Source organism: Betta splendens, chromosome 3 (assembly GCF_900634795.4).
Source record: "Betta splendens chromosome 3, fBetSpl5.4, whole genome shotgun sequence".
NCBI classification, from domain to species: domain Eukaryota; kingdom Metazoa; phylum Chordata; class Actinopteri; order Anabantiformes; family Osphronemidae; genus Betta; species Betta splendens.
The window spans coordinates 18805076-18825136 of NC_040883.2; the positions used below are offsets into that span (position 1 = coordinate 18805076).

Here is a 20061-nt window from a genome sequence, read left to right on the forward strand (position 1 = left end):
TTTCACGTTTGCACGTTATAAAACAAATCCCTTTCAGTCGTGGCCATGAAAGCGCCGACTGTCTCCACGGCGCAGCACGTCTGACGTGCACGGGTGGGTTAATGTGGAGCAGATTTAAAGGTTTAGGGTTCAGACCGCGTGGACACGGGTCTGTATGTGAGTAACATTTGATTTCTCCTGATTAAAAAAAGACTCTTAATTGGTAGTTTAGGAAAAAAGGTCTGGACTCTTTTTACATCAGCACCTTAATGATCGCCTTACTATTATTAGAAATTACTGCAAGAAGCTAAACCAGACGTGTGTTATTTCTTTAGATGCTACTGTATTTATTTTGTGAGACATCCACTTAGCTGCATCCTCATTTACCTCTAGTCCTTATCTCACTTACACGTGAATTCAAGTCCACCTCATTACTTCAGGCTTTTTTCAAAGCCAATAAACCTTTGGCCACCTAAGGACATAAAACAGGGATTAGACGGATCCGGACATGACCCTGGTGAGGGCCTGGTTGGGCATAGTGGCATTTCCCACACTGCGCACGTTACATGGACCCTGCCAAGTTCAAACACAAAAGTTGTTTTATACCACACAGTTTTTTTTAATACTACTTTAATCAAATATAAAATAATTGCATTAAAGTGATGTAATACTATTGAGTCAGTTGAAAAGGCAAGTAGAAGGCATCCATTTTTAAAATTTATTTTGGGAGAAAAAAAAATCAAGAACACACGTGCAGATAAATATTGCTGTAAATATTAATGTATATCTTGTAAAATGGTTTATTTAAAGGCAATTGTATCATCTGAACAGGCAAATACTAAAGCGCACTGTAAATTTGTATTAACATTTAAAAACATTTTATACCTATATTTAAAATGTCTTAGAGCAGTTTTGGGGGCTCATAAATAATTGAAGACTTGTTGTAAATTAAATCAGATCAGATGCTCCCAGTAGGTCAAGAACAGCCTCTTCACAAACCTGTAGCTTCTGAAGCCAAAGTCTTTACTCAAAGGGTGGTTTTATGAATGTAAATACATTTTGATGCTACACTAATTAATCAAAAGAACATTGCTTCAGACTGCAGATAGATAATGGAAACAAACAGCAAAAAGCTGCTCAAGAGTTTCTCAGCAAAGGAATTTTCTTCACCAATCAGCCAACTGAGCGCAAGAGGACAGAGGACTGAAAATAAAGAAAAACATTTTATTATTTATGGGACTATCTTTGTACATTGCAGAAAAAAGCAAAGGTTCAGGATTATTGTTGGAGTTTGGTTAAATGGCTTTCTTTCACATGTTCATCTTGAGGCCTATACAAGTCAAACTGTTTATGTATATGTTATCTTATTAAATTAACATAGGTAAATACTTTACTTAGTCATGTTCACATGTAAACTTAAATATGTGGTCATATTTTTGATGTATCCAGCCCAGTCGAATAAGCAACACTGGCCTAATTTCAATTTGTAGTAAAGAATAAAGTTTTTGTTGGACATTTGGTTTCCACCAGAATCAAGAAGCTCCTGAATCGCCTTTGACTGGTTATCATGAAATGTGTTTTAACGTCACGAAATGACCCCCTAAAACAAAATCCTACGTGCTCAAATCTTATGGCGCCTAAATCCGTTTTCCTTGAAATGCTTAATGAAAGCAGAAATCCGGCTCACGCTGCACAAACAATCATCTCTGCAACGTGGCTGCATCTCACACACCTAGAGACCTTTCTCCAGGCTGCTACAGCTCTGCCAGCACACTGCTCTGCACACTACAAGGCCAAATCAGTGGCAAAATGAAAGGAAACGTCCACTAGTTGAACCAAGATACTGCAGAGCAGACAGGAAGGTAACAACTGGCAGGTGAGAGTAAAACGAGACCCACGTTGAGGCCTTCAGCTCGTTTTGTGGTTTGGACTTTGTTTCATCTATACTAATAGGATTTTTTATTTCTTTAGTGTCATAATCTTCAAAAGTGCAGTTGATCCATCTAGTCCATCTCAGCTGAAGTATGATTGTGTATAATCCTCTTGTGTTCCTAGAGAGCAGAGACCCAGGGTCATTTCAGTTTCTAGCAGTGCTGCACTAAACAGGCAGTACTTTTATATAATACATTTCACCAGTCGTTGAATAGGAAACTTTAGTTCAGATTAAACCCATTTATAAAGGCCATGGGGTGCTGGAACAAATAACATCTAACGTGGGGCAAAAGGTAGGGAACACCCTTGGACAGGTCACCAGTCCATTACAAGGCCTATGACAGACAACCACAACCTTGGGCAAATTAGAACCACCAGTTAACAAAACTGGATGTCTTCTCACTGTGTGTGGAAGCAGGGGAATCAGCATCCACTATCACTATTTAGATGATGACTGTGCAGACAAAGTGGAAGAAACAGACAAAGCAAGAGTTTAGTGTTAGGCTGTTTGTTTGAACTTTGCTACATCTCTACATCATCATTTGTTTTTCAGTCACAATTTACCCATGCAGTCCATCTCAGTTTTACTGACTATAATCCTATACTGTTCCTAGAAAGACTCACAGGGTCATTTTTCAACTTCTGTGCAATAAGCACTGCACTTTCTGCACGAGGTAGTGTTTAGGGGGACAGGTCACCAATCCGTCAAAGAAAAATGTCAAAATCCCTACAGAAAAACACTCATTCGCCACCATATTCACACCTATGGGTTATTTAGTTAGCATTCAAGCCAAATGCATGTGTTTGTACTACAAAAGCAGATCCACACAAGCACGAGTTGACCTGCACTGTAGGCAAGTGTTAATATGGGACTATGAGGTCACTGATCATTGGGTGCTTTGTATCCAAGACGAGGGATTTTAAATTCTAGTCTAGATTTTATTAGGAGCCAAACAAGAGAAGCTTACATAGGATAAATATGATCCTGTAATTACGGGTCAGGGCTTGAGCTGCAGCATGTGGGATTAACTGGAATTTTAAGGAATTACTGGCACATCCTGAATCTCCCCATATCCCCCATTTCATGTGTTTCCAGTGGGCAGTTATTGGCACCAACAACGTGACACGTTTCATGTGACTTGTTGGAATGACCAGAGGAAACCAAAAGCAGGTCATGGTGCCCCAGGTGGCCACGCGCCCGGAGCACGGTCCCGCTGAAGCGATGAAATGTAAAAGTAGTGCTTCCTCTTCTATGTTGCCTACTGCTTGCTAAATTGAATACTGCTGTAGTTTCACAGGAAAGGGCTTAGGTAGGATTCTGTTCTGTAATTTGCCACTACTTTCTGAGTAGGTCCTGATTTACTGGCTACACTACTGAACAAACAACTCAAACTGCTCACTGGAAAGTTTTAATTGAAATAAGTGCCAATAGCCAATAGCAGTAGTTGGCACAGTGAACATTACAGTGCATTTCATTGAAAAATACTGTCAACGTAGGAGGCTGAAGAAGGTGGAAATGATAATGTCAAATTTACCAGAGGTGAGCCCTGTCATCTTCATTTGCTGCATTTCAGATCAGTTCAGTCATTATCACCAGTGTCTGGGGAGCTAGTGGAAAGTTCAGCTTCAGATGACTTTCAGGCTGTCTCCAGTTATTGTTCTGTTCATCTGAACCTGCTGCTGAAGTGATTGCACCCTGCTGACTAAGTCCATAGGAGTCAGGGCCCAAATCACTTCCTGAAGCGCTTGAACAGTGGATGAACACTCTTGCTTGATAGTAGAGCTTTACTACTTCGACTTTGGTATTCCATGTAGACAGTGTCATCTGCTCCCGACATGGAGCTCATGGTGCCTGTTCGCCTTGAGAACTGATGAGAAAGCAGAAAATGCAGGAGAGAATATTACAATATGTAAGAGCACAACTTCCACAGCATGGTATACGTTTGGGTGAAGTCCTCACCTGTGGTCGTGTGCCCAGCTCCCCTGCAACCACTTCTTCCTCAGCATCAAGGTCTGAAGCAGCCAGTACCTTCTGTAGCAACAGCTGTTGCTCTTCTCTGTTGGAAAACATCAAGTCCTCTTCCTCCATACCTGCCAACTTGGTGATCACCTGTTTTAGAAAAACATCAGAGCATTGATAAGAGACGAGTTGTTGTTGCTCTTCATTACAAAGTTGGTTACATGTATTTAAACGATGAGGCAATCGGCATGATCATTAAAACAATGGATTTGAAAGAGTGCAGTCAATCTGTAATTTAACCATAGACCATCACCTGTAATTTAAAGTACAATATCAGATTTAAGTCATATGAGGAACTCCATGAGGACAAAACAATTACAACAACTGTCCATGCACATCCTTTACAAAGCTGGTGTATCTGTATCAAGCAATCAGGAGTAGACAACATGCAAACTAGGCCAAATGTCTGCTTGCCAAATACAGGCGAATCGTCTGCAGACGTCTTAAAGAGCATCCAGAAAACGGATTATCTCAGTAGATCACTAAGTCACAGTGCAGGTGGACGAATACTCCTTGAGCAACCCAAGACTGTTTTGTGGAAAATATGCTATAATGTTTGTCACACTAGCTGACAAGTTACATTTGTACAGATTTCAAACTTCACAAAATGTTTCCAAAAAGTTACACAATATGGTTTTAGTACTTAAAACAGTGACCGTGTGTTCAGCTGTTGCACCGCTGAACAGACCTTAAAGCTGTATCCCTGGTCTACCAGGAACCTCTGTCTCTTAGTGGAGTAAGCCATCTCCTGGGTGTCCTGAGATACCAAGGAATAGAAATACGCATTGTACTCTTCTGCTACCATTCCTAAAAAAGTAAAAGGGAGAAAGAGAAATGTTTGAAATGAGATATGTGTTGCATGGAATCTATATGAGCATAAATCTCAAACAATTCATAATGCTGTTCTGTTTTGTTTCAGCAGGACCTTTCTTGGCTCGTAGGACTCTGCCAAGCCTCTGGGCCTCTTGCCGACGTGATCCACCATGAGAAGAGATCTGGATTAAGACGTTTGCTTCTGGCAAGTCAAACGAAGTGTCTCCAACCTATTTGGCAGAGATGTGGCACATGTGCACACAAACAAAGGCAAACTCCCAATTTAGTTCAATAATAAAAACAACATTGCAACATTGTTTTATTCTTCGTTACTTCATTTCTATACATACTATATGTAGATTTTTGATTACTGCTATTCAAGATGACTGTAAATAACCTCATTTAAGAAATACTAATGCTGTATACATAGAATTATCTATGTCTATATTGGATTCAGAACAGATCAGGTTTACCTTGGAGATGAAAATGGTGTTGATCTTGGGGTTGTGTTTGAAGTTTTGTAAAATCTGCATACGTTCTCCTTGAGAGGTTGGTCCATAGATGTAAGGCCTAAAGATGTCAAACAGAGAAGGAATGACATGTAAAAGAGCACTTTACAAAAACAATTAGGTTTTTCTTCCTGTGAATAACTTACTTGTTGAGACGAATAGCATATTCCTTCAAGGCAAACACATTGTCAGCGAACACAATGATCTTGTCATTGCGCCTCTCGTGGAACCGAATGAGAAACTGGCAAGCGCGAAACTTATTGGGGTTCATCGTATAAAGCAGGATGCGCTTCTTTGTCTTAATGGCCACATATTCTCTGTAAAACTCTGGAGACATGGGGCACCACACCTGAAGCATAAACATGAATACATGGTTGAGTCAGATTTAATGTGGAAATCAAGAAACTTCTTGCACGTCTTCACACAGAAGCCTTGAAACTGACAAAAAATCTGAATGGCACGATTTTGCCGCTTTCAGACATACACTGGAACCCTGAGCAAGTTTCAACATTACCAGGGTGAGCTGCACGTGCGAAAGCAAATGGCTGAGTCATACGACTCGGAGATAAGCCAGACTTTATCCTGCAAGGCCTAGTACAATGATCGCTATGTGATCTCCACGCTGTCATTTCATGCCTCGTGCAAGCTTAACACAGAAGCCGCTCTCTCTTACTGAAATTGAGCGTTTGTCCCCAGTTAAATATACGTCTGATTCGGGCAATCTCGTGTGTGACTGAACTCACTGATGTGACAATGTCCAGAGTTTATATGTAGGAACGGCTTTTGATGCACCACGTTATCTGGTCACAACATCTAATTATAATCTTTTGATTATTATTTTATTACTATATGGAGGTAGAAGCCACAGTGCTGAATTATCTCAACAGGATGACCTGTCTAAAGTCGAACTGATTGATTTTAAACGCATAACACCTGTTATATAAGCAGAAGCTTCCTTTAAGTAGGAATCTCAAAATGCCCAAGTACTTCTTTTTTACTATTTTAGACGTAGATTTAATACACAAGTTTACCTTATTTTTCAGTCCAAACTCACCTCTGCACACTGGACTTTGGCAATGTAGCCATTGTTCTGCAATTCCATCCAGTTGGCCTCATACAACTTTGGTCCAATTAGGAAGTTGAGATCGACAATCTTGTCATCTTCCCTGACCAGAGTGGCAGTAAGCCCGAGCTTGCAATGAGCCTGAACAATGGTCAGAACACGACGAAACATCCTGGCTATATAGGATATATAAGTATAGGGTTGTTAAGTGTCAAGTGTCAGTTTTGTTACCATTCAATCTGAAGACAACCTCATCATCTGTTACAGCAACACTCACAATGTAGGTGATATTAAACTATCTTAAAAAGGATTGCACTGCAATAGCTCACCAGGAATAGTATGGACCTCATCTAGGATAATAAGTCCCCACTCCTGGCTCCGCATCCACTCCATGACCCTCTCGGCCTCCCAGGAGCGCTTGGTGGTGTGACCCAGCATAGAATAGGTGCTGATGGCCACTGAACAGCCGATGGGCTTGTCCTTGGCATCAGAGGTGAAGCGGCAGATCTGGGAGTCATCAATGGTGGACCACATCTTAAACTGGGCCTTCCACTGCTCCACAGACACAGAGGAGTTGCCCAACACCAGGCAGCGTTTACGTACTGTGCATGCAGCCGTTACACCCACCAGAGATTTTCCTGCCCCTGAAATGAAAAGTAGATAAAAGTGATGTAAAATACCAGTAAAATTTTGTTTTGCACCTAAGTTCATAGGTTTTGCAAGTATTTTCTTTACATTTTATATCTAAGATTAATAAGGACTATTATTTTTTTCTGTTGCCACTCATGTTTCACACTTTGAATCTAATAAACTAGCTGTCTTACCACAGGGCAGCACAATGACCCCTGAGCGAGCACGTCCATTTCCAAACATCTTGCGCAGACTCTTTTCCTGATAGGGTCGCAGCACAGCAGTGGGCTTCAGGTCGATGTTGATGTCTGGGTTAACTGTATCATTGCGAAAATCATACTCTGCCAGGAGGGGGTACTCCAACTGAATACAACGCTTCTGCAGTTCTTCAATCATTTCCTGCAAAAAAACAGGAAAAAGAACACGTTTCTGAGTAAGGCATTTTAAGTTGTTTTTGATCTTTTTGATTCTGATTTCTACCTGGCGAATCTCAAATGACACCGTCTGAGTCTCCTCCTCCTCCTCCTCTTCCTTATCCATCTGCTCATAGTAGCTGAAAATGTCCTCAGGGACCGGTTGGGATGATGTTTGACCATCACTTGGCTGCTGTGAGGTGGAAGCACCACCCTTGTCCTGAACTGATTTGGATATCTGTAAAGAAAACAGTTAGAGAATTTGCAATATTTACATATCCAGGACAAAATTTTGTTGTTTTAGTATTTTTAAAGCTTTTAGCCTAAAAATTCTGAGTTCCCAAATTTGACTCATTTGACCCATACTGCTATAATATGTGCATTATCTCATTTTACTACCTACCACCAAACTACTTAAATTATTTCAGTGTTGCCACCAAACTGAAACTGCATAATTCGTCCTCAAATACAGCATGTTGCATGTGGGTGTCATTCTGAGTACAATCCACTAGTAATCATTAAGTAATCAGGAGTTGGATTACATTGGAGAGTAAAAAAGTAAAGTAAAAAATTCTTTAATAGTATACCGCTGACTTGCTGTGAATGACTTCAGTAATAAGTTCAGTGTCTGCTCCATCTGCAGTACGAAGGCGACATTCACGAATCACATTATCCTGTAGGAGGTGCTGAATCACATCAGGGAAGGCACTCTCAACAAAATACCTGAAAGTAGATGAACAAAATACATTAAGAAGGCTGACAGTGTGGATGACTAAAGATGTAAATCTAGAAGGTGTGGGTGGGTTGTTGAAGTGACCTTACCTATTGTGCTTGAGCACCAGTTTAACCTTGCCATAGCTCACTGTGCATAGCTAAAGGGGAACAATGTGATTAAGTGTAATGATTAAAATTGTTCATTTTTGCACTGAATATTGAAAGAAAGAGTTTTCCCATAACTTCGCCCATTACTACATTCTGATTCAGACCTTAATGAACTGCACAATTCCATCAGGTACAGATGTTTTGCTCAGTTTTTGCAGGTACTCCACAATATCCGAGGTTTGCAGCCCTACACTGACAGCCGCATACAGAGAATAGGCTGTCAGTTTGTACTCATGGACATGGTTGGGTCTGCACACCGGTTCTGCAATTGCCACCAAGAAGTCCTGGGCATACTTATACACTGGTGAGAAGGCTTCAAGAAAGATGTGTCCATCTGGGGCCTTGAGGAGAAAAGCCAAGACAAAACATGTCAATGTAATGGAAGACAAAAGACAAACATAACACTTTCTCTTGCATTGTATCATGAAAAAATGCATCCAGCATGCCTTACCACCCAGAGAGGCCGTGACGAGTGATCGTTCTTTAACTGCATCTGAACACGGTAGTCTTTGGCTCCATACTCATCCAGTTTGGTACTGGATTCATCCACTTGCTTCCCGGCTGCAGCGGGTACTGCTTCCTGAGATTCGCTGCCCACCACTTCTTCCTCATCTTCTTCTTCCTCAAAGAAACGCTTTTTGGACTTTTTCTCTGTAGGTTACAGTTCAAACCTCTTAGACAGGGGTTAAATAAACACCTGACTGACATAAGCTATAATAGGTTTTCTAGTTTGATTATTGTAACACGGTCTTGCTGGCTGAAATCTTTTAAACCCCAAAGATTAGTGTATATACGATTAGACAGTTTCTCTTTAATGTGTAGCTTATGGGGGTGCTTTCAAGGCTACAGCCTATTTTGCTTTACCTTGTGTGTTAGTATTTAAAACAACAGTGACCTTGTTTTATATTCGCACAATCTATTGAGTTAAAATTAGTAACCATAACTTGTCCTATTTCCTGCCACTCAAGTATAGCTCTAATAGCTAGGTTCCAAAGTGTCGAAAAATACTCACAACTGAGCCAGACAAGTTTTCGATTACAATTAAAATGTGACTATTTCATGAAACACAGTACAAAAAATGTGTGTTTTATTATGTTTGATTCGTATTGCTGCTCCTGATGTTGGTTTTGTCATCTTACAGTTGGTCACTAAAATAATAAAAGCTAACAGCTAGCTAGGCAACACTATCGACTTATAGCATAGCATCAGAGTAACTCACCCCGATCGCCTTTATCCTTTTTACCCATTTCAGAAATATTTAAACAGGTAACTTCATCTAAAACGTGTATATCTTCACAACCTGTCTTGTGACCTCATGAAATAATATAGCAAAAAATACTCTTTGGTTCGTAGAGTAAAAGTCAATGCGACACTCTACTGGGTTCACACAAAAAACACCCAAGAAAACATCCGGCCGTAGCCTTCAAAATAAAGTTTTCCTGTATGGCATTATAAAATTCTTTAAAGATTTTTTAAATATTATAATGCATTTAGATAGCTTTTATAAAACTGCGATACAATATTTGTTATATATTGACACATTACCAATACAAGATTACACAAATGATCACATTAGTTACAACACTTAAAAATAGAGTTGTAGTATAACATTTAAAATGAGAATCAAAAACAGATATTGTTTATGTTTTATTTTATTGTTTAATTTATTTACCACTTCAACACTATCAGTAGCGGATGTTTTAAATGAACACCTCACATGTATTTCCTGATTCGTAAAGGCGTCTTTAACAACTTGACAAAAACCAAAAAGCCTCAGTGTTTACTTCCTGTGTGGAAGGTCAACTTTGTGCCGATGTTTTTCTGGGTAATGGAGCAGTTTTCTGTCTTCAAAACAATTTCATGTAATTAAGTGCCTAATTAAGTGAATCATAGGTGTCAAATATGTCTTCTGATAAAATAATCGGACCTGTCTTGCCGTCGGTGTTGAGGAAGGAACACGATAAAGAGTCTGATGATGAAAAAGGATGTAAGTACAACAAAAATAAAATAAGAAAATCTAAAGATTGTCCAGCATCACATAGTTGAGTCAGGTGACGTTTATCCCTAATTGTGTTTTTTTTTTTTGTTTTTATCTTTTAGTCGCTGGACCCGCTTTGCCTCCCGGTTATAAAAGGGCAGAACGGTCGAGCTCTTCGGACGAGAGTGAGGAGGAGGTGGCGGTCAAAAGAGCTAAGATAAGACAGACAGCTGGAAACAGGCACCCAGAGTAGGTTTATAAGTTAATAAAGGTCAAAGAAAATGTTATTCGTGTTCAATAAATTAGTTATAAGAGACTGTGCTCACAAACAAAAAAGTAGAACCTGTCTTTTCCTTTCTCTACAGGGAAATACAAGATGATGGTGATGGAGATGATGGTTTCTTTGGACCAGCTCTTCCACCAGGATTCAAAAAACAACAAAGTTCCCCAGAAAGGTGACCAAGCAATGTGTATTGTAGTTAATTGTATTATTCTATAATTATTTTGTTTTTTTGTTATTATTTTATAAGTGTGAATAAATGACAAACTATGGAAGCTATAAGTTTAAAGTTTTTTCATTAGGCCGCCTGTGCTGGGTCCAGCCCTTCCCCCTGGTTTTCGCAAAGCAGCATACAGTAACGATGATGACAACAGTGACGGTGAAGATGGAGAAGGTATCCCAGGGCCTGCGCTACCTCCGGGCTATCAGGCTGAGCCCTCAAGCAGCGAGGGAGAGGATGAGTATGTGATTGGACCTTTGCCGGCTAAGGGACCTGTTGAAGACTCTGTGGCTCTGGACTTTGAGCGCAGAGCAAAGAGAATGAAAGAAAAGCTAACAGGAGAAGTAAGTGCAATGTTTTTTCCTTATCTGCACTGTGGATTTTATAGATTAATCATGCAAAAGTAAATAATGTGTGATTGTCAACCAAAAAACAGTGACAATGTTGTGGATAAATATTTCTGCCATTTTTTTCCTCTGCTTGCTTCTGTGTACTTTGTGACAAGAAAATGCCAGAGGTGGTGACCAGAGAAACGTGGATGACGGAGCTCCCACCAGAACTGCAGCACATTGGTTTGGGGGCTCGAACTTTCAAAAAAAGGTCTGGCCCAGAGAACAAAGATCGCTCCATTTGGACAGATACTCCAGCAGACAGAGAGCGCAAGGCCAGGGTAATTAATGAAGATAACCTTTCTTTATTATGGGTCACTAATAACAGACTAAGCTTAGCCTATATTCTGTATTATCTCCCCATATTTTATGTATTTATTCTTGACTGATAGGAACGCCTTGAGGGAAAAAGAAAAAGTGAGGAGGAGAAAGACAGTGTCCCACAGCTCTCCCAAAAGGACTTGGAGATGGCAGAGAAAGTGTCTAAGTATAATGTAAGATGGGGTACCTTGTCATGTTGAACTACAGGAGTGCTTTTTCAGTTGTAAAGTAAATTTGACCAATATTTCTCTGCACTCATTGTTACCAGGAATCTAAACGTGCTGAGTCTCTAATGAGTTTGCACACAAAGAAGATAAAGGAGAAAGCAAAGGAGACGACTGAAAAACCAGCAGAGAGGAGACCATTCGACCGGGACGCAGATCTGCAGGTGAACCGCTTTGACGATGCACAGAAACAGAGGCTGCTGAAGAAATCTCAGGAACTGAACACCCGCTTTTCCCATAGCAAGGACAAAATGTTCCTGTAACAAATTCTCAGGATGTAAAAATGAAAACTTATTCTAAGGCACCCGTCTGTAATAATAAAATCAAGGCTGCTTTTACAGAGTTTGTAAAGTATGAACTGCGTATTTACAGATACTTGTGTTAAACACTTGGAGATTAAAAGGATTTTTTGTGGAGGAATCTGTGTCAGCTACAAGGAAGATATAGGCAAGGTGTGTATTTTTTTCTTTTTTGTGTATTTTTCTCTTTATAATTTACTTGCTTGTAGACGAATCATTGTGATTCAAGCTATATTAAATTAGATGCCTGTGGAGCATTTTTTTTTCCAGAATTAGAACTAATGATACAAAGGCAAAAGAAATCCTGCATTCATACAAACCTGGGAATATTCTCTGTTTGATGTTCATATAAAATATAAAAGTTGTAAAATTTCCCTGTTCTTTGGCCAATCAATGATATGATACCTCGTTTAAATGTCTGATTGTTTTCTAAATATATGTAGGAAGCCTTTTTTACCAATAAGTTGGGTATTGTATTAACACTGCATATATTCAGTATAGTTTTTTTTGTTTGTTTGTCCCAATTTTTCAATAAACTGTTACTTGATTTTTTGTTGTGGTACATGAGGTAAGAAACGTTCTTAAATAAACAAAAACACGTTGTTTAATAAACAAAATAAACAACGTAAAGCGGTACTTTTAGTTACTGCTGAGTCTCGCTTTGTTGAGTAGTATCTTTAGCTCTCAATAAAAGTATAACAAAAACAAACGGTAATTGTTACTGTATAATTCCCTGTTTGCAGCTGTTTTATATTTCAATTAATTTAAAATATATTGCTTATGCAAGCTTGAACACAAAATACCTCGCCAGCCCTGCATACTTAACGTGCGTTTGAAAGCCGTACGTTTTATTTTCCCTGAATATATTTTGGCCCTTCAGAGTCGCCGTACTTTCTTTAACACACGCGTATTCCGGTTTTATCAATAAGCTACTGGGAGCTAAATTTTAAACATGACAGAGAAAGCAGATGTAGATTTAACTGGTGCCAAGCTGAATACGGGTGTGTGGCTTGTAAAGGTCTGTACATAGCACTCTAATTAACTCTAGTTTGTGGAATAGATGGTCAAGATGGTCAAACAAATTAGACTAGCAAGGACGTAGCTTAGCTCCTGCTGTGGAGCCAGCTAAATGGACTACTGTACTTAAGATAGTCAAGCTAAACTAAATATGACTAAAGCTAATATTAACCATACCAAAGTAATATTTGTAAAACATTTACCCTATTCAAAACCGTCACATCCATCATAACATTGTTTTATTTAACGAGTCAGCTGAAGGAAGACTAGCATTAGCCAACTATCAGTAACAGCTTACTGTGGAAGTAACTCCTTTCTCCTGTTTTTGTACGTACCTGTGTATCACAGGGCTCGTGTGATATTCATCACAATATCTTTTTGAAGCAGTTTTAATAAACTATAGCGCTCCACATTTCTGCATGTGCATGCAGGTGCCCAAGTACCTTTCTCAGCAATGGGCAAAAGCAACCGGCAGAGGAGAAGTTGGGAAGATCCGAATCTGCAAGTATGTTAACATTAATTAATGGCAACTTCCACTTATTGATGTATCTCTATATTTGTGTTAAGTTGTATAGTTAGTATAGATGCATACTGTATGTCTTTTCTGAAGCAGGGTATGGTATTTCGGTGATCTAAATAGTTCTGCAAGAAGTATTTTGTTTATCTTGTTATTTGTAGTAACAAATTGAATGTTGTTATTTCTAAATCTACCAGGAAAGGAACACAAGGAAAACCAGAGGTAGGCATTGGTTAAAAGAAGTATAATGATAATTAAGGCTGTGTCGACAGTAATGTTTTTAATATATAACAAGACAAAATTAACAAAATGTTCTTGTGAATGACACAACTATCTACAGGTGTCTTTCACATTAAATGAAGAGCTGACTGTGATTGAGGGAATAGAAGACAAGACTGTATCTGCACCTCGTGAACACCCGTTCACCATGCAGTCAGTGGGAGGTCAGATGTTGGCAGTCTTCACTGAAACTTCATCAGGTGAGTTTTAGGTTTTTCGCTTTTGACCCAGGCAGAGGGATGCTTGGTGTCTGCTTTGAACGCATCTACTGCAAGATGGCGCACCTAAAAGTTCACAAATCCAGCTATTGGGTGGTGGCACTGCTCTTTATATTGATTTATAAAGCTTGCACAGTTCTCTCCTTTTCCACCCTGCTTGTGTCTATGTTTTGTAAATTCACACATTTTCCAAGTGTTAGGTTGCCCATAGGCCCAACAGAAAGCACACAATGGCTTCAGAAAGTATAGATGCTTCACTTCTTTTGTAAAAACGAAAACTGAACTAAACTCTATAAAAAAAACGTGTTGCCCATAGTGGATCTAAGTTAACGCTCTGGAAAATGGAGGAAATGTCTTCTGGTTGACGTTTGTCATTCACACCGCTCTGTATGTCTGTATGTTTCTGTATTTGATCATCTGTCAGATATTTGTTAGTGGTGTGACCTAATACATTTTTACTGCCTGAGAAGATTGGGTGCTCATCAGTCACAGTAATGCATTTAACATAGATGAGTAGATGAACACAAATAGCAATGACCGCTGAATATGCAGTTGAATGCATGGGTTTTCTTTGACTGTGCTTGTCCACTCACTTGAATGTAATGTAGGTGCTTTGTTGCTCTGGGAGCTGGTACTCTTGTGTTACTGTGCTTACTGTGTGACAATGTCTTGTAGATCTGAGTGTATGTATGTGTGTAATAGGGCTGCCGTGTGGAAACAGTTAACAAAGTATGTAAAACTGATTTACAAAATAAGGCTTCAGACAATAGATTGTTTCTGTGTAAAATCTTTGAGTTCTTTTCGTTCTTTGCAGCTCTTTTTGTGGTTGGTTGTGCATTTGTGAAGGGATGGATGCTCTGCTGGCTTATTTTAAGGGCATATATTGCTTGGCCTCGTGTGTAGGTACCAGTTTAACCACTGAAAAGCTTTGTGTGATTAAACGTTTTCTGTGCAACTAAACCCTGGGTGTTCGATCCCCTCTTCCACCCGTCTTCCATCCCCTATATTTTCATGTTTACCATCCCTCCCTCCCTCCCTGTAGGCCAGTCAGAAGAGAGATCTGATGGCACCAGCTCAGGTTCGGGGGCAGGGGCCGGACCAGGTGAGTCCGCCGTGTTGCCAGTGAGTGACCACTGCATCACTGGAAATCAGACATAAGTTTGTCATTCGTTTATTAATTTTTTATGCTGTTTGTAGCATTGCAGTAGAAACCTAGTAGCATGGCCTCACGTAGCACCCGATTTTAGCTTGTATCAGATTTCTTTACGCTGAACATCTGCTTAATTTTCACGATGTTGACTAGATGATAAAAGGTGGCGGGGCTGTGTTGAGATGGAGTTTTTGCAGTTTCTTGCTCCTGGTGATGGTTGTGTTGACAGTCTTTGTGTTGGTAAATGTGATCAATATACTGACTTTCTGGTGTGTATGTGGAGATACGCAAACTCCCTTCATAACTACATGTAATCAGCTAAGGCTTGAGATTCAGATGCATGTTGCTGAGTTGTTATAGAATTGGGCTGTTTCATTTAACCCTACTGTTTTTTTCTTTGTTTCGTTTTACCTACGTGTATCATGTAAATATGTGTACCACATATTTCACATTATGTTATTTATTTTTAATTGGTGACGGTTCCAACATTTATACGAGACAAGTCATCTTGTTCTGCAGACGCCTGCTTACCTTCCCCTGGACGACCACAGCTGTAACTGACTTCTATATGGTTGATTTGCTTGCTCATTGCCTATGTAAACACACACCATTATATAAAGCACTTCACATGGTGCTTGAAGAAATCAGACTTAGTGTAATTTAACAATAATAAAATAACTAAAGTTGGTTATTATCAGGCTTAGGATCTGTTCTGAAATTTAAGAAACTGACTCTTGGTTGTTTTATATCTGTCTTTCCACTCTAGGAACAAGGTGAGGACTAATCCAGATTCATGAAGCAAACACTTTATACACTGCTGTGTATAAAACACAAAACACAAATCTACATTATTCAATAGTACTGCGTGTACTTTCATCTCTTCTAACATACAAGCAACCACTCCCCCAACACTTATGTCAATGTGCACTGAAAATGCATTAGGAGCGCACGAACATGAATCTTTTCTTGCTGTGTATAATTAAGCGTCTTCTTTTTTTTCAGATAAAATTGCCTTGGAGGGAGTGGTAGTGCAGAGAGCAGAGTGCAGACCCGCTGTTAGTGAAAGCTACATGAGACTGAAGAAGTAGGTATAAAAGGGTGCAAACTAGTTTGTCTTGCATATTAAGAACCTGGGTAATTCATTTGTAATTATAAGCACATGATTAACTATTTTATTGTCTTACAGGTTACAAATTGAAGAGTCCTCCAAACCAGCCAGGTTGTCACAACAGTTAGATAAAGCAGTCACCAGCAACTATAAACCTGTTGCCAACCATGCAAACAATGTAAGAAAACTTTGCGTAAACAAGGACGGTTTATAAGAAGAAAAAAAAAGCTTGTTTGATTAGCCTAACACAAGTAATGCACACTAGCTCAAGCACATCTTTAGTCTTTTCACATTTATGTAAAAAAAAAATTATATATAATTTATAGGGTTGGAAATCGTTAAATGTAAAGTTGTAAGTATGCTCAGTTATCAGTAGGAATCGCACCAGCATATGATGACCTCTCGTTTTGTTTGCTTTTTGCTGCAGCTTGAGTATGAGCGGAAAAAGAAGGAAGAAGGCAAAAGAGCGCGAGCTGACAAACAGCAGGTGTTGGACATGTTGTTTTCAGCTTTTGAAAAACACCAGTACTACAACATCAAAGACCTGGTGGATATCACCAAACAGCCTGTGGTAAGACTGGAGGCAACATGAGGCAGTTAGTTCATTGCCAAGAATGTCATAGTCTCTAGGAAGTCAACTGTAGAAGTTTTGATTCTTTCTTAATCCTGTATCCTAGGGCTTAAATATGAACCTTACATATTGTGAATTGGTTACTATATTCTGTATTACATACAAGAAAGTGTGTTCACATTTTCTCGTTTATTTTTTCATTCCCAGAGTTACTTGAAGGACATCTTGCATGATATCGGCAACTACAATGTGAAGGGGACACACAAGAATACCTGGGAGCTCAAACCAGAGTATAGACATTACCAAGGCGAGGAAAAAACTGACAAGTAGTTTGATTCATCCCTTTCAACACCTGTTCATGAGATGGGGATCCTTGGAGTTTACTCCATATGTTAGGTCTCAAAGCATGACTGCTGTGGTCAAGTATTACATGAGGTTAGGTGAAATTGTTTTACTGGAAGAAAATGGGGAGGTGGCTTGAGGTTTTACACTTGGCCTTTTCAGCGCATCAAGGTAACGCCTCTTTGTGTGTTTGATACAGAAACATTAAGCATTTCATGAATATGCATTTTTGAATTCTAATTCTTAGCATTGAATTGGTTTTAGAAGGGGTTGAGGTTGCAAACCACAATTGGTTTGCACCACTTAACATTCAGTAGACTTAGCATTGTGTTAAATTATGACTGGCAAACACTTTTACTATATTCCTAAAATTGCTTAATGTTCCCAAGTAGCTGAAATTCACTGTTTTTAAACTTTATATTGTCAATAAAGGTTTCTCAGTCCTTTCAATCTTTGCAAGCACAATGTAACATGCTCAACATTATGCTTCATATTTATATGCAAAACAAAGCTTTAGAAATAGAATATTTTTATTTCTTTAAAAAAGGACAAGATCATGTCAGAATACATAAGCATAGCACTTCAGTAATCCATAAGAATATTGCAAAGACATTAATATCTTGTCCAACATTAGTGAATCTCTCACTGGTGTATGCAGCTTATTTCCAGAAGGGAGGGGGGATTTAATACTCCATCCAGCAAGTAGTTGCACCTGCACATACACAGCAAATGCTTTAAAAGGCAAACAACCACAGTATTTTGACAGACCAATATTAGATGCATTCTATTAAAAAAAAAGTCACCCTTGAACACATGTACTCCTATATTCAATCTGTGCTGCTACAGATTTAGCAGTCAGAAAGCGCAAGGAAACGTTGTTTAGCATCTCTATGCAAACCCAGAAGCCATTGGAGCCTGCTTCAGGTCTATCAGTGGATGCAAAATTAAGTGACACTCAAATCAGGACGCCATGTGCTCACCTGCAATGTATGTGTTCAGACCACAACTCTTCAGTTTGTTACAGCTGCTACAATCAATCTCTGAAGCTTAAGCCATGGCACTGGAAACACAAAAGCACTACATTAAGTCTAAAGTTATTATAGCATTTCATGATTATGATTTATCCTCCCATCTTCAATCTGAGACGCCATGGAAAAGGGCGAGAAGAAAGCGCAGGGACATTTAATATTGCATCTGAATTTTGTAAACCCAGGATCTCTCACATCAGAGAGCCCAGGCTGTCAAAGATGCACCACGTGAAAATTAAATGCCTAAAAACACCAAAGCATATACAATTTACACACATTTTCACCAATGACTTGATGCAGGGTGTTAAAGGACGATTCTCCTGTAATTACATAGCTGGATCCGTTGTTGTGCCATCTTCAGGATTGCTCCTGAAGGTCAGACAGACATTATCCACCATCTGGCACATACAGGTGTACACCATTTGGCACATAATCTGTAAGGGGGGGAAGATACCAAATCAGTCAATCCAGTATGCTTTAAAGCGTAACGTCTTCTCAGTATTGCTAATGCAAGCGATGGCATAAAGATTACTAAAATAAACCAGGCATTAATTACTTAAGTTAATGACAGCTCTACAAAAAAAATGAACTACATTTCACACACACTCATTTAATCTACTAAAGTCGTAAATGCAACAATATTCAGTTTACTCAATATTTGAAAACTTAGAGTCTAATAAATTAACTCGTGCACACTAGGTCCCACTTTTTCAGCCATGTCTAGTTAATCGCGAACAGTACGTTAAGAAACAAATTTTCAAGTCGTTAAGTTACTCAAGTGCTCGATGTAAACTCCGGTTTATTAAATAAATAAAAGTCACGTGCCCTTGCACTATATTGCCACAAATACAATAATTTCCTTGTTTGATTATTTTAATTTCATATTTAAGATCCTAACAAAACATTTTGGATAGGACGTTTGCGAGCACTGGAAACACTACACAAACTGTAGCTCTAGGCTAACATGGCTAATCTAAAAGATTACAAGCAAACTCTAGCATGGGAGAGATCACAAATAACATTTTCTTACAGCTTTTAAAGCATCACGACAACATATAAACTAAAGTCCCACCGAAATTTGTTGTGGACAGAAAGATTAGTTAGCTACAATCCCTGTTAACGATATAGCATTAGCATGTATTAGCATGTGTGCTATGCTACACTTTGCTAACCACCATGAGAGCGTTCCTCCTTCAGAACTACGTCAATATGCATAATTGCTATTTAGACATGTCTAACTTTAAAACAACCATTTTCACCCAGTTAGTGAAATTAATCTGATCTAGACAGGAACTAAAACGCCACTGCCCAGTTAACACGTGTCGCACGTGGAGACTTGTACACGATAATCAACTTATCAGACGCGATTTATTTCTCTTAACTGACATGAAATACTTACAATAAGTCATGCTTCTATCTACGACTGAACCGCTGAAGCAGTTTTAAGGCGTATACTAACAACAACCCTCCGTGACTTCTACATCTGAGCCGTGCAGTTGATAAAAGGACTGGCTCACTTCAGATTTCAGGTTAAATGGGCTTCGGCTCGTGATCGCCGCCTTCAGGACGGCGGCGGAAGTTCACTGCAAAATACATGTCTACATACACAATTCGCATGGTATCTGTATAAACTCCAATTCTTTAAATACGTTTCTCTAGTTTAAAGATTGCACTGATAGAGCTTTGGTTAACAGAACTTTCTCAACATTTCTAATAATTCAGTTTGACTCTGCTGACCACTTGATCCCCCAGATAACACTCACCCCCAGAGTGCGTGGACACAGACCACGCATGCGCACGGTTGCTCGAGCGTGATAGATAAACTGTACTACTCAATGGCAGCACTGTGGTTTATTGCGCTATTGGTTTATTCGTTTAT

At 39.2% G+C, this 20061-nt stretch overlaps 3 protein-coding genes, 1 long non-coding RNA gene and 1 other non-coding gene across 8 annotated transcripts; 2 read left to right on the plus strand and 3 right to left on the minus strand.

Moving 5' to 3' along the window:
- Positions 1–302: 302 nt before the first annotated feature.
- ercc3 (excision repair cross-complementation group 3) lies at positions 303–9647 on the minus strand. Of its 3 annotated transcripts, none has more exons than XR_008694187.1 (16): positions 9461–9647; positions 8693–8892; positions 8346–8582; positions 8182–8231; positions 7947–8082; positions 7427–7597; positions 7141–7345; positions 6646–6960; positions 6308–6492; positions 5400–5602; positions 5218–5314; positions 4857–4974; positions 4620–4738; positions 3872–4021; positions 3447–3779; positions 303–1182 (listed from the first exon to the last, which is right to left on the minus strand). XR_008694187.1 is itself a non-coding variant. In XM_029144917.3 (15 exons), exons 1-15 carry the CDS (start codon positions 9486–9488, stop codon positions 3642–3644), a joined length of 2352 nt encoding a protein of 783 aa, XP_029000750.1. In that variant the 5' UTR covers positions 9489–9647; the 3' UTR covers positions 1184–3641. The 3 variants fall into 3 exon arrangements, 1 of the variants encoding a protein (XP_029000750.1); XR_008694186.1 differs by having other exon boundaries at positions 675–2030; XM_029144917.3 differs by lacking the exon at positions 303–1182 and having other exon boundaries at positions 1184–3779.
- Positions 9648–10012: 365 nt separating this feature from the next.
- Positions 10013–12500, plus strand: gpalpp1 (GPALPP motifs containing 1). Its single transcript, XM_029145338.3, has 7 exons — positions 10013–10228; positions 10342–10468; positions 10585–10674; positions 10802–11063; positions 11225–11389; positions 11501–11602; positions 11698–12500. The coding sequence occupies exons 1-7, from the start codon at positions 10144–10146 to the stop codon at positions 11914–11916; spliced, it is 1050 nt and encodes a 349-aa protein (XP_029001171.1). The 5' UTR covers positions 10013–10143; the 3' UTR covers positions 11917–12500.
- Positions 12501–12813: 313 nt separating this feature from the next.
- gtf2f2a (general transcription factor IIF, polypeptide 2a) lies at positions 12814–17604 on the plus strand. 2 transcript variants are annotated; one of them, XM_029145032.3, is made up of 9 exons: positions 12814–12970; positions 13401–13474; positions 13684–13708; positions 13827–13965; positions 15026–15085; positions 16136–16217; positions 16320–16419; positions 16669–16812; positions 17020–17604. In XM_029145032.3, the coding sequence occupies exons 1-9, from the start codon at positions 12905–12907 to the stop codon at positions 17140–17142; spliced, it is 813 nt and encodes a 270-aa protein (XP_029000865.1). In that variant the 5' UTR covers positions 12814–12904; the 3' UTR covers positions 17143–17604. The 2 variants fall into 2 exon arrangements, with proteins under 2 accessions (XP_029000865.1, XP_029000866.1); XM_029145033.3 differs by lacking the exon at positions 15026–15085.
- A 62-nt stretch (positions 17605–17666) lies between these two features.
- On the minus strand, positions 17667–19742 carry LOC114852542 (uncharacterized). The gene is made up of 4 exons (XR_003785398.3): positions 19582–19742; positions 18459–18616; positions 18135–18214; positions 17667–17866 (listed from the first exon to the last, which is right to left on the minus strand). It is a non-coding gene; the product is annotated as an uncharacterized LOC114852542 (long non-coding RNA).
- On the minus strand, positions 17966–18096 carry LOC114852838 (small nucleolar RNA SNORA31). Its single transcript, XR_003785459.1, has one exon. It is a non-coding gene; the product is annotated as a small nucleolar RNA SNORA31 (small nucleolar RNA).
- Positions 19743–20061: the final 319 nt, after the last annotated feature.

Bases quoted from the DNA above. Each gene is read 5' to 3' on its own strand.
- gtf2f2a (XM_029145032.3), top strand. From the start codon at position 12,905: ATGACAGAGAAAGCAGATGTAGATTTAACTGGTGCCAAGCTGAATACG. The intron at 16,420-16,668 runs GTAAGAAAACTT...TTTTTGCTGCAG, and splicing joins TTGCCAACCATGCAAACAAT to CTTGAGTATGAGCGGAAAAA. The intron at 16,813-17,019 runs GTAAGACTGGAG...TTTCATTCCCAG, and splicing joins ATATCACCAAACAGCCTGTG to AGTTACTTGAAGGACATCTT.
- gpalpp1 (XM_029145338.3), top strand. From the start codon at position 10,144: ATGTCTTCTGATAAAATAATCGGACCTGTCTTGCCGTCGGTGTTGAGG. The intron at 10,675-10,801 runs GTGACCAAGCAA...TTTTTTCATTAG, and splicing joins CAACAAAGTTCCCCAGAAAG to GCCGCCTGTGCTGGGTCCAG. The intron at 11,603-11,697 runs GTAAGATGGGGT...CATTGTTACCAG, and splicing joins AGAAAGTGTCTAAGTATAAT to GAATCTAAACGTGCTGAGTC.
- ercc3 (XM_029144917.3), bottom strand. From the start codon at position 9,488: ATGGGTAAAAAGGATAAAGGCGATCGGG. The intron at 5,315-5,399 runs GTAAGTTATTCA...TGACATCTTTAG, and splicing joins TATGCTATTCGTCTCAACAA to GCCTTACATCTATGGACCAA. The intron at 3,780-3,871 runs GTGAGGACTTCA...CTTTCTCATCAG, and splicing joins AGCTGGGCACACGACCACAG to TTCTCAAGGCGAACAGGCAC.